Source organism: Osmerus eperlanus, chromosome 3, assembly GCF_963692335.1.
Source record: "Osmerus eperlanus chromosome 3, fOsmEpe2.1, whole genome shotgun sequence".
Classification (NCBI taxonomy): Eukaryota; Metazoa; Chordata; class Actinopteri; order Osmeriformes; family Osmeridae; genus Osmerus; species Osmerus eperlanus.
In genome coordinates this window covers 22,490,684-22,501,649 of record NC_085020.1, presented here as the reverse complement: position 1 = coordinate 22,501,649, position 10,966 = coordinate 22,490,684, and the positions used below count along the sequence as shown (strand labels likewise).

Below are 10,966 nucleotides of genomic sequence, written 5' to 3'. Positions count from 1 at the left end.
CTCCTCACAGCACGTCACAAAGTGAGCGCAGGTGATTTCCGCATGAATGACTTTGGTAATAGAGTGGTCAAAGTGCAAAGTCAATAAAGCAGGCGAGCGCCAAGATGAAGGACCCTGTGAGCGCCTGCACTGTGAGTTATTTGGTACTATTCTCTTTTAGGTTCCACAAATGATAAAACATAGACATGTACAATTGCCTTCTAGTTTTCGTCAGGAAATATCTGGAAAGCATCAATGTGTGTTTTGGTGAATTAGATTGTCAGTATTCGCCAAGACCCTTAGATGGCTTGACAGATTGACAACAACTTCAATGTACTTGATGACTTCAATGACTTCTTCAATGTATTTTACTGCAGTATAATCTGTTGTACCAAGATCTGAAGAGGTTTTCCAAGAATGGGGAGAATTTCTGTAAGGAACTCATGGGTGTATTTCAACAAAGGTAACTTTCACTCAATGTTGTGGTTTTTCAAAACAATTCAACATCTTAAGTGCCCTGCCTCCTTACTGTGACCCAATGTTAGTGTTCTGCTCACATAAATGACAGCACCAAACTGTTCAGTTGAACATACTCTTTACATTCTTGCCAAATGAAAAGTGATTCAGGTGTACAACTGCAGCTGCATGAACCGCCTGAATTTTAATGATCAGTCAAGTTATTCTTTTACCTTTTGTGTGACTAAAGCACTTTACCTTTGACCACTGCAGGGCTGAACTTGAGCTCAACTATGCGAAAGGCCTTCAAAAACTTGCAGGGAAACTCCTCAAAGTCTCCAAAGGGATGTCCAGCAAGTCAGTAGCCTCCTCAAATAATGTTTGGAAAAAAGTTTGAAAGTTTGTCTGTTTTAAATATTTTTCAAATACTTTTGAAGTCTAAAACCATATATTTTTTTGTTCGATATGTACTAGAACACTGTTCTTTCCTGTCTAAGTTTACTACACTAAATGATATGAAGAAATAAAGTGCTTTTGTTTTATTGAAGTTCCACGTACAGTGCATGGTCCCTGGTGTCAGATGAAATGTACTCAACAGCAGACACACACAGGTAACCCACCCTCAGTGATGCTTTCATACTGCCTCTTCCTGACTGCTCTGCTGATGTTGATTGATGTGTGTTGTGTTTCGGCTTCAGAGCACTGGGAACTGCTTTTCAACAGGAGGCTATCCTGGAAATACGACAGATATTAGAGGAGCACAACAAAAGGAAGAGGCCTGTATGAAGGGTTTTTAAATCAGTCTCTCTCTGCCTCTTCTTTCTCTCGCTCTCTCTCTCTCGCTCTCTCTCTCTCTCTCTCTCTCTCTCTCTCTCTCTCTCTCTCTCTCTCTCTCTCTCTCTCTCTCTCTCTCCCTGTCTCTCTCTAGCACTCGCTCTCTCCCTGTCTCTCTGCCTCTTCTCTCTCTCTCTCTCTCTCTCTCTCTCTCTCTCTCTCTCTCTCTCTCTCTCTCTCTCTCTCTCTCTCTCTCCCTGTCTCTCTCTAGCACTCTCTCTCCCTGTCTCTCTCTAGCACTCTCTCTCTTTACCTCTCTGTATCTCACTTCTCTCGGTCATAACAGAAGTTCTTGTCCTCATGCATGTTCTTGTTCATTGTAATCATATCTTGCTCATTGTTTGCGCAGCTTGATAATGTTGTTGAGAAAACTGGGAAACTTGTGGCCGCTAATTGGGGAGATCAGCTCAAGGTAAGACTTCCATCTCCTTTGGTTACTGGCAAAACTGAATGTAAACAACTGTCATTTTCAGATGGTTACATGTTCATTTCCCTTCCAGATGAAAAAGAAATTGGTTGGATTAACAAGGGAGCATGAGGCTCTTTTCAATTTTGTTGAGAACAACAAACAAATCTCCACAGAAAAAGAGAAACAGAAGGTACAGTCCAGCCTTTGTTTCTCTCCCGATCGTCTCCCGTTAACGTGTTCGACTCTGCGTAACGAGGACTGTACCCCTCTCTCTTATTAACCAGATGCTCAACAGGCTGACCAAGTCTGCCGAGGCGCAGAGCAGAATAGACGAGGAGTATTTCAACATCAACATGGAGGGCCATCAGATCAGACTGAAATGGGAAAACACACTGAAAAGTTGCTACCAGGTTCGGTACAACACTGCTGTATTCATCCTCACTCTTGGCAGTATGTGTTGAAACTATATGTCTGCATGCTGACATCTGGCAGCTTACTTATAAGAGAATACAAGTGGATTTGTTTATTTAGCTGATGTTGCACCATTCAGACTAGGTGTGTTGCTTACTAGCTAACTTGCATACTAACTCTTGCTTGCACTTTTCAGATAATCCAGGATCTGGAGAAGGAGAGAATAGAGATCCTCTGCAATGTTCTGAACAGATACAATCTCCACATGTCCAGTTTTGGACAGACTCTCCTACACGTGAGACTGTCGTTTTCATTTACCTTTATTTAACCATGAGTACTTTAACTAGGAGAACTCGATTGACCCACCGAGACACCATCTGTTTTACAAGACCTTGCTAAGAGAGCAGCTGCAGCCTGTACTCAAACGTATAAAACTAAAACATAAAACTGACAACACAAACAGTACTGTCACAGTAATAAATGTTTTTCTATCTGAACATTCAGTTTCACCAAACTGTCTTCTCTGAATACAGCCCGACAAGCGTTAAACTACCACATCTGCGTAACTCTCCTGTTCTTCCACAGAGTCAGAAGCAGATCGACCAAGCCAGTCAGAGGACAGACGTGGAGAAGGACATCCAGAGCTTTGTGGAAGACACCAGTGTGACAGCTGAAGACAACACGGCTGAGTTCTTGATGGCAGATTACTTTGTAAGACTCTTAATGCTGGGAATAAGAGCAATACTGAGAGCAATTTAGTTTAGTCTTCTTAAAGCATGTTTTTGCTTCAATTTAAAAAAGAATTGTGCCTAAGGCTTTAGCAGTCCTGTACTCCCATGCCTAGAAGGAAATTGAAGAACAGCAATTAGGTAATACTTCATTACAATACTTCAATCATTCATATTATGTTGGTTAGGAAGAAGAAAATAAAACATTCATGTCCAAAGAAAGAAGAAAGGGTGCCATCCAGTCCAAACTTCATCGGCTGGAAGACAACATAAAAAAGACAAAGAAAGACTGTACTGGTAATTCCTTCATACAACTCTACTTACATCCAGCACAAATCATGTTTATTCTCTTTTTGAAGTAATGTCATAGTGACACATTCTATTCTTGATGTGTTATATTCTTAAAGGTCTGGAAAGGCTGATTACATCCTATGCTGAAAATCCATCATTCTCAAACAAAAAGAACCTTGAGGAAACTGAACAGTTGCTTGATGAGGTTGGTGGAAGATCCAGGTCCCAGTCATGTCTGACATCAGTCCATGTGATCCAGGTCCCAGTCATGTCTGACATCAGTCCATGTGATCCAGGTCCCAGTCATGTCTGACATCAGTCCATGTTTTCAAATGTATGTGTTCTCTTTTTCCTGAAGACCACTCTGAAACTGGACCTTCTTGAAGCCACTCAATGCAAACTATCTTCCACGCTGGCTGAATTAGAGGGAAAACCAAAGACTTTGCATCGCTTTAGTGACAGTATAACGAAATGGAAAGACAAGGTATCTATACAAAAAAGATACAATATGATATTAACAACACAATGTGATTTCAATAACTTTTGGAACTAACAAAGTCGATATGCCATATGATAATGTCTGCAGAATTTCTTTATTTTGTCTTCACCTAAGGATTGCGAGCACAGTATAGTTCAGCTGGCCCGTCCAGTCAAAATCAAGAAGACACCGTTCAGAAGCCGGCAGTCACTGAGGGCCTCCATCGTTTACAAAGGGCCCAGGAGCATGACAGCGTCTGCAGAGGCCAGCACAGGGCACGTGTCCACCACCACCCAGCCCACCACGGCTCTGCAGAGTGGCAGCGCTGTCGCTAGGCCAACTCCTGGCAGCAGCACTGTCACCGGGCCAGTGAATAGTGACAGCACTCAACATGGACCAATTGAAAGTGACGGCGCTGTCAATGGAGCACCGCATCAGATAGATGAGAAAGGAGGTGACAAGCATTCCTGTGCCTTAACCCAATCCCTTATTATTCCAAAAGATGTTAAAAAATAAAAATACACACAACATACGTTATATTTACACTATATATGTGCATTTGTTATCAGATGCAGAGTGGTCAAGCATTGGGAAATGCAAGGCTCTTTACGATTTCACATCAGGAAGAGAAGATGAACTGGATTTGAAAGCAGGTACAGGGGGGGTGAATGTGTGAGGTGAGCCAGACGTCCAGTGCATGCCTGAGGCACCCTGCCGAGGCACCCTGCCGAGGCACCCTGCTGAGGCACCCTGCTTTCTCCCCCTTCTCAGGTGATCTTCTTGACATCTACCAGAAAGAAGACAGCGGTTGGTGGTATGGGATACTGAACGGCCAGACGGGTCACTTCCCCTCCACGTATGTTGAGGAGCTGCCCATGTTGAATGTAGTCAAGTCATCTGAAGTGTGACTCCTGGGCTCCACAGAGCCATATGGACATCATCAAAAGTTTACTACAAACCAAATTCAGGTGTTACCAGCTACATGCCAGTGAAAGATAATTGTCCAAAGTCAAGCTTAACCCTCGTGCTGCCTTCGGGTCACATGACCCAAAGGTTCATAACGAACCATTGTTGTGTTTACCCAATTTTACCCAATACAAAAACAAATAAAAATAATTTTCTTTTAACCATTCCAATGTGGGGGGTCTGAGACAGCCCGACAGTTAAAAGAAAATGCTTCACTTTGTTTTTGTATGAGGTAAATTTGTCGCAATACGACGGTGGGTCACAATGACTGATGGGTCAGAATGACCCGAAGATAACACAAGGGTTAAAGGCTTGGACAAGTGATGGTCAGAAAAAAATCTATGTTAAAGACTATCCCTGGTCAAACCTGGGCTAATGTATTGATCTGTAGTGAACTGTAAGTTACAACGCGACATATTTGACTGGAAAACAAGTGAATTAAGGTTCTGACTATGTATGTATTACTGCTTAGTTATAAAGAAATTCGATACAAATGGAAATTGTGCTGTTATTTAATAGCTTTAATACACAAATATAAAAGTGTTAAAAATATCTAAGGCCCGCAGCATTAAAGAAAGCAGAGTGCAACAGTAGATAGACACCATCTAAAAAAACTAAAGAAAGGCTACGTTATAATATTAAAACAAGAAACACAAAACAGACACATCAACGACTGACACTGTAAAAGCAAGAGACACCAAACGGAAAACTGCTCCGATATTGTAAAAGACTCCTGCGACACACAAAGGCTTTTGTGTTCTATGTTTTGGGCAAAGCGGCAAACTCTTTGCGGACATTAGCGAGGAAGGCAGGTAAGTTGTTGGTTTCCTGCAGCCTCTGTTCCAGGGCGGACACACAGGCCAGCAGGGGATCAGTCGACTCAACTGTTGGAAGAAAAACAAGTTCTGTATTAGTAGTGATTCTGTCATTATTCTGATACAAGTCACACGAGTTCACCGACTGTGTTTGATAGTTTACTCTGGAAGCATATGAGAGGCTTGACAATTGTTTTTTCCTGTGGCTCCAATGACGGCAGAAAATGAAACTAAATAAACAAGCTTCGTGCTTCTCCTCCGACATGTTGACTCACTCTCATACGACCCGTCCTCCTTGAGTCTCAGTATGAAGGTGTAGGTGCAGCCTGGGTCTGAGTGGTTGATGTTTCTGAAGATGAACTGCAACTTGTCACCTTGAAAGAAACCAAAAGAAAAAATACATCCACATTTGTCAACAGAAAAAAGGAAATTCCCAGTCAGACATGGTCAGGTTGTTGGTGAATGTACCATGGATCTTCCTGATCTCCAATCCCAGACGTTCTTGGAAGACCAGCTTGGCTTTGTTGAGGTACTTCAGCCTGTCTTTGTTTGCCTTGTTTTGGGACACGATCACTAAGAAAAGAACACAACACAATCAGCAACAGTGAGGCAGAAACACTGGTGACTCTACGCTTCGTGAGTAAATCAGTTTAAACAGGAATGTGTGAACATGCTGTCAAGTAGGCCGATCCTACCACAGTGTAAACATGTGATGTTAAGACAATACGACAGGAGAAAGGCCAGACTGAATGTTAATGTCACGTTGACCTACACTCCTTCCTCTTGGCTTGTGTCTCTCTCAGAGCGTCCATCTTCTGGATGAGGCAGCCTTTCTCACTATCCTTCCTCTCTATCTCCGACATCCTGTGAGACACGGACAGGCTTCTCTCCTTCACTAAAGCATTTTTCTCTTCCAAGTCTAGGACAAAACAAACAATGAGGCAAACAAGAAACAGATCAATCTTATACAAAATGTACTTAGATATAGCCTACTCATCTACTTATGTATCAATACTAGATATTGTATATCCCCAGGCATCGCTATTAAATAGAATTTGATATGTTTCAAGAATACCACCATCTTACATTTTTTATAAGAATGTACTCTCTCAAATAATACTTCGTCATCTTTTTTCTTTTTTGAGCATGTATCTGCAAATAAAAAAAAGTCGGTTAATGAACTGAAACGCCTTAATTAAGGACACTTATGCTAGTCAAAATAGATTGTTTGTAAACAAAACAAGCTCGGTCAGGGCAGGCTACGTACCACGAACAGATGTTAAGAACTGTTTGTGGGATTGACACAAATCTATCCCAGTCTCGATCATCTCGCTGGTTGCTTGAATGAGCAGCTTGTTTCGAATATCCTCCATCGTCGTGCTAAACCAGTTCCCAGTGTCTGCATCCGTAATGCATGCCATGATTACCTGTAAACAAACACGTAACAAATACATCGATGCTGCTAACATTTGTGATGGTGCTAGCTACACTGTGTGAACTACTGTAGCGAACGTTACAGTAGTAGTCGCTACGGTACCTTGGGAAGCTACTAGTTTTATACTAGTTGCCGTCCTAGCGTTGTGTGTGACACGCTAGGAAGACACCCCCCCCCCCCAAAAAAAAAACAAAAAAACAAATATTTTACATTAACTGGACATCATGAACTGTCTATTAATTTGCTCCGTAAGTTACCTTCAAGACTTTTGATCAACAACCTTTCCTGTTGCTGTTTTCGAAAATCCGCGCCCGCTAGACCGGAAAAGATTGTTCGTAGACACGGAAATTACGTCATTAGACCAATCGCTAATAAAACAAATTGCGTAGAAATATAACGTTTTGGCGCTAACTGAAGCAGATAAAATTATAAAATGAGGATGAATTATAATAAATTGTATTTATCTTCATTATCATCCTTGTGGATGAATTTCCTCTTGCCAATAATGCAAAAGTTTGTTTTCTTTTTTCGTCATTGCGCAATGCTGTGGTTAAGTATTGCAACTGCATGTCCAGTGGTAGTATGCTACTGTATAGATAATTTAGGCTACACGGTTGAAATTAGGTTCAAATGTACCAAACTTGGTACATTTTTTAAGTTATCTAAAGTATCATCTTATTTAATGCAATTCAACAACTGTTCTTTTACGTTTCCATTGTTCAAGTAGATAAATAAATACTTGGACGTTTTCCTTGTTAAACATGCGCATATAATAAAAAAAACTCCCATAAAAATTTGAGATTTCTCTTCTTTTATCTTGAGTAAAAAATAAAACAACAATCACATTAAGATGCAATAAAATGAATTGAATCTACTGCCGAGGAAAGTTTGTTGTTGCTCACCTCAACAGAACAAAGAAGCAATTGTGTAATCTAGTGGTCTGAATTGTGCATTTGTGTAAGTGAACTGTATGTCCCCTGCAGTGGAGACAATGGCTAATATTTAACAAATAAAAGCAATGGCCTGTAAGGAATTGAATGTCCACAGACAGTCATCCTGTAAACACTGTGTCTTAAAATGCTGAGTTCTCACGATGGACAACTCCTTCCTCCAGACCTAGAATACGGTAGTTACCATAACCGCCGAATGATTTATGGTGCTAATGTCAGTATAAAGCCCCCACGTCTCTGCAGGAGAGACCGACTCCACCATGGGCGTCATGAGGCTGTGGTTGTAGCTGTGACCCTGGGAGCAGTGTCGAGGCGGTGCCCAGAGAGACTCCACTGACCCTGGGAGCAGTGTCGAGGCGGTGCCCAGAGAGACTCCACTGACCCTGGGAGCAGTGTCGAGGCGGTGCCCAGAGAGACTCCACTGACCCTGGGAGCAGTGTCGAGGCGGTGCCCAGAGAGACTCGACTCCAGATGGACCTTCTCCACAGCAGTGGTGTGATGGTCCTCCTGCCCCTCCAGAGCTACAGGGACGACCTCAACGTCTTCAACTTCCTGTCGTCTGTGGGCGACCCTCGGAACATCTTCACTCTTTGTTTCCCTCTCTGGTTCCGTTTTTGTCCTACAGTGGGCATGAAGAGGATTTGGGCGGCAGTTGTTGGAGACTGGTTCAACATCATCTTTAAATATCAAGGCTGCATTCCTGTTACTGTACCTTTGTTTACTGTGGGGTGAAAGACTAAGAAATGTGGAAGAGTGAGGGGGCGAGAGTGAGACTTCTGTTCAGTCAAAGGACTTTGTGTTTACACAGCGCTTGTATTTGAAATTGTCATCTGAAAATAACTGCCCTCCTTTTCAGGAGTCTGTTTGGACATCGGCTTTGTTGGTGGGTACAAGAAAGCTACTTCTACCACAACGATTCTCTTCCCCAGTTGGAGGAGATTCAGATATTGTGTGAAACAGGACCAGGTCAGTGTCTAACTCTGTCACCGGAGAAAGATTTCACTGTAATGGTACTTTTTCTGAATTTCATTTTCACAAATAAAAACATTTCTTCAGGATTATGTGTCCTCCGCTGAGATCTCATACAAGCAAAGTTAAGTCAAAATGAACATTTAAGTGACAAATGTGAGACAAAGTATCAATCAATGAATCAAGTCCTCTTTTGTGACTGTGCAGGCAGTCACAAAACCTCATGCCATGGGGTCATTGTGCGTGTGGTACGTGATGATCACCTCAGCCCTAAACTTCAGCATGTCCTCCAGGCACACCTCCTCTCATGGCTGCCACAGGTGTGATGCATCTCAAAGAAGCAGAAAACAAAGGTTAGGTGTTGTCTAGTTTTGTTCGGTATGATCGTTTCCAATAATGTAAACATGGACATCCTGTAAAGTGATGCTTACTGATGCAGTCTTCATGGTGTTATTTTACTGAAGTATAACCTTTTCAAACACCTACCATATACAAAGTGTAAATATATGTCGTATTTAAGCATAATAAAGTATATAAAGTGTGATGTATCTTTATTGTAAATAAAACAGAACTTTTAGTAGATGTACAGTATTAACTTAATATGAAAGGGCTACCAATTAAAGCAAGCAAACCAAACCCAGGTTTAGAAATGTTTGAATATTTTTAGCTTATTTAACAACTTCTTAGTTCCAGGTGATAGCTCAGTAGGAATCACACACACAATACAGAACTACGCTGGCTGAACAGATGAACAGATGGTAACAGTGAATAACACCACTAAACCATTTTTTCAAATGTAAAAAATGAGATGCTTTATTTATGGAACCAACTTCCATGTCTTACGTTTGCAGAGACCGTTGCTGCCAATAAATGATTCCTTTTTTGTACACGGTCCAGATTGAACCGGTCCATTAGAACCATCATCATCTGTTGAGCCATCTGGGTGTTTACCCAAATGAAATGCAGCAACACATGTTGCTCCCTAACGACAGGCTTTCCTCAGCTCCTCTTCATCAGCTGTGATTGGTTGGCAGCTCCCATCGCTCCAAGGTGTGGGGGAGATAAACGATCTAACCGTCCAATTAGAGCAGGACAGGCACACCTGGCCTGTGTGGACAGCTGCTAGCATGGCTGCTGTTGTGTCTCAGCGCTCATTACATAACCGCATGGAAATCTTTGTCACTCACTGGCCATAGACCAAAGGATTATACAGACTGCGATGGACGTTTGAATGAGCTTTAATAAAATACAAATCCAGTACATACAGGCTGAACGACTCAGATCCAGGATCACATCTTGGCACTTTGTGAAGTGCTGTTTGGAGAACAAAGGGGCGTTTAAAAACATGTGATTAATGATAAACCCAGAGGCCAGGCCTCACAGGTGTCTTGGAAATAAGAAACAAATCGACCCGTCATCGATGATTTCTTCAGCGCCGCAGGTTAATGATCTATTCCTGTCTTTAATGATTCAGTCTTGTGTCATCGGGGAGAGGAGTGAGACTGAGTACTGGCATGTTGAACAGGGAGGAATCCAGAACAGCCTATCACTGGAGCATCTTATCAGTCACTCGGGGTGTCTCAACAGTGCGTGCTATCAACAGCTCACTATCACTGGTCCACAAGGACAACAGGCTCAGGTTCACAACAGCCACACTGGGAGAGGTCATGTCAAGAGGCTCATTGATATTTATAAACAAAACAGATATTCCACATATAAAAATGACTCTATCAAAGCAAGGTGCCAAAACATTTACGAAATCAAAAATGTACACTCCAAGAGCACATTTCTTTCTAAATGAATAAATAGGAAAAACGAATGTAATTGAAACCTACGGATCACACTTTAATTAAATACGTCCAGTTGTCAAGTACAGCGTCAGTCTGTCGCCTGGCAGAGGGGAGGAGGTGTTTAGCTGAGGGGCGCTCCTGTCGTGACTAGTTTGTAGTAGGCAGCCTTCTTGGCCATGAGCTCCTCGTGAGTGCCCTTCTCTATGACGACGCCCTGGGACATGACGGCGATGATGTCGGCCGTCTGGATGGTGGACAGCCTGTGGGCGATGACGATGCAGGTGCGTCCACGCCGTGCCTCGTCCAGAGCCGCCTGCACCGTCTGCTCACCGGGAGGACGGGGTTAGAAACAAACGCCAGAAAAGGGCGGGAAACCCTTCATTTCAGGTCAGTCTTCCAAAAAAAGAGGATGCGCATATAAATCCTCTCTACTTCCTGCTTCCTACAGGAAGAGC

General features: G+C 42.5%; 3 protein-coding genes and 1 long non-coding RNA gene across 4 annotated transcripts in view; 2 read left to right on the top strand and 2 right to left on the bottom strand.

Moving 5' to 3' along the window:
• Positions 1 to 340: 340 nt before the first annotated feature.
• Positions 341 to 1,381, top strand: LOC134016930 (uncharacterized). Its single transcript, XR_009929709.1, has 4 exons — positions 341 to 442; positions 709 to 792; positions 984 to 1,046; positions 1,134 to 1,381. It is a non-coding gene; the product is annotated as an uncharacterized LOC134016930 (long non-coding RNA).
• A 25-nt stretch (positions 1,382 to 1,406) lies between these two features.
• Positions 1,407 to 4,585, top strand: nostrin (nitric oxide synthase trafficking). The gene is made up of 11 exons (XM_062456173.1): positions 1,407 to 1,681; positions 1,770 to 1,868; positions 1,963 to 2,088; positions 2,286 to 2,384; positions 2,675 to 2,800; positions 3,006 to 3,114; positions 3,225 to 3,313; positions 3,467 to 3,592; positions 3,722 to 4,040; positions 4,156 to 4,239; positions 4,358 to 4,585. The coding sequence occupies exons 1-11, from the start codon at positions 1,574 to 1,576 to the stop codon at positions 4,492 to 4,494; spliced, it is 1,422 nt and encodes a 473-aa protein (XP_062312157.1). The 5' UTR covers positions 1,407 to 1,573; the 3' UTR covers positions 4,495 to 4,585.
• Positions 4,586 to 5,054: 469 nt separating this feature from the next.
• On the bottom strand, positions 5,055 to 7,173 carry spc25 (SPC25 component of NDC80 kinetochore complex). Its single transcript, XM_062456172.1, has 7 exons — positions 7,060 to 7,173; positions 6,635 to 6,794; positions 6,454 to 6,519; positions 6,140 to 6,286; positions 5,836 to 5,940; positions 5,643 to 5,741; positions 5,055 to 5,436 (listed from the first exon to the last, which is right to left on the bottom strand). Exons 2-7 carry the CDS (start codon positions 6,786 to 6,788, stop codon positions 5,312 to 5,314), a joined length of 696 nt encoding a protein of 231 aa, XP_062312156.1. The 5' UTR covers positions 6,789 to 6,794; positions 7,060 to 7,173; the 3' UTR covers positions 5,055 to 5,311.
• A 2,770-nt stretch (positions 7,174 to 9,943) lies between these two features.
• The window catches only part of abcb11a (ATP-binding cassette, sub-family B (MDR/TAP), member 11a), a 9,202-nt gene continuing 8,179 nt past the window's right edge, over positions 9,944 to 10,966 (bottom strand). The window contains 1 exon segment of the mRNA XM_062457936.1: positions 9,944 to 10,833. Within this exon segment, the coding sequence (XP_062313920.1) occupies positions 10,633 to 10,833 (201 nt within the window). The 3' untranslated portion in view covers positions 9,944 to 10,632.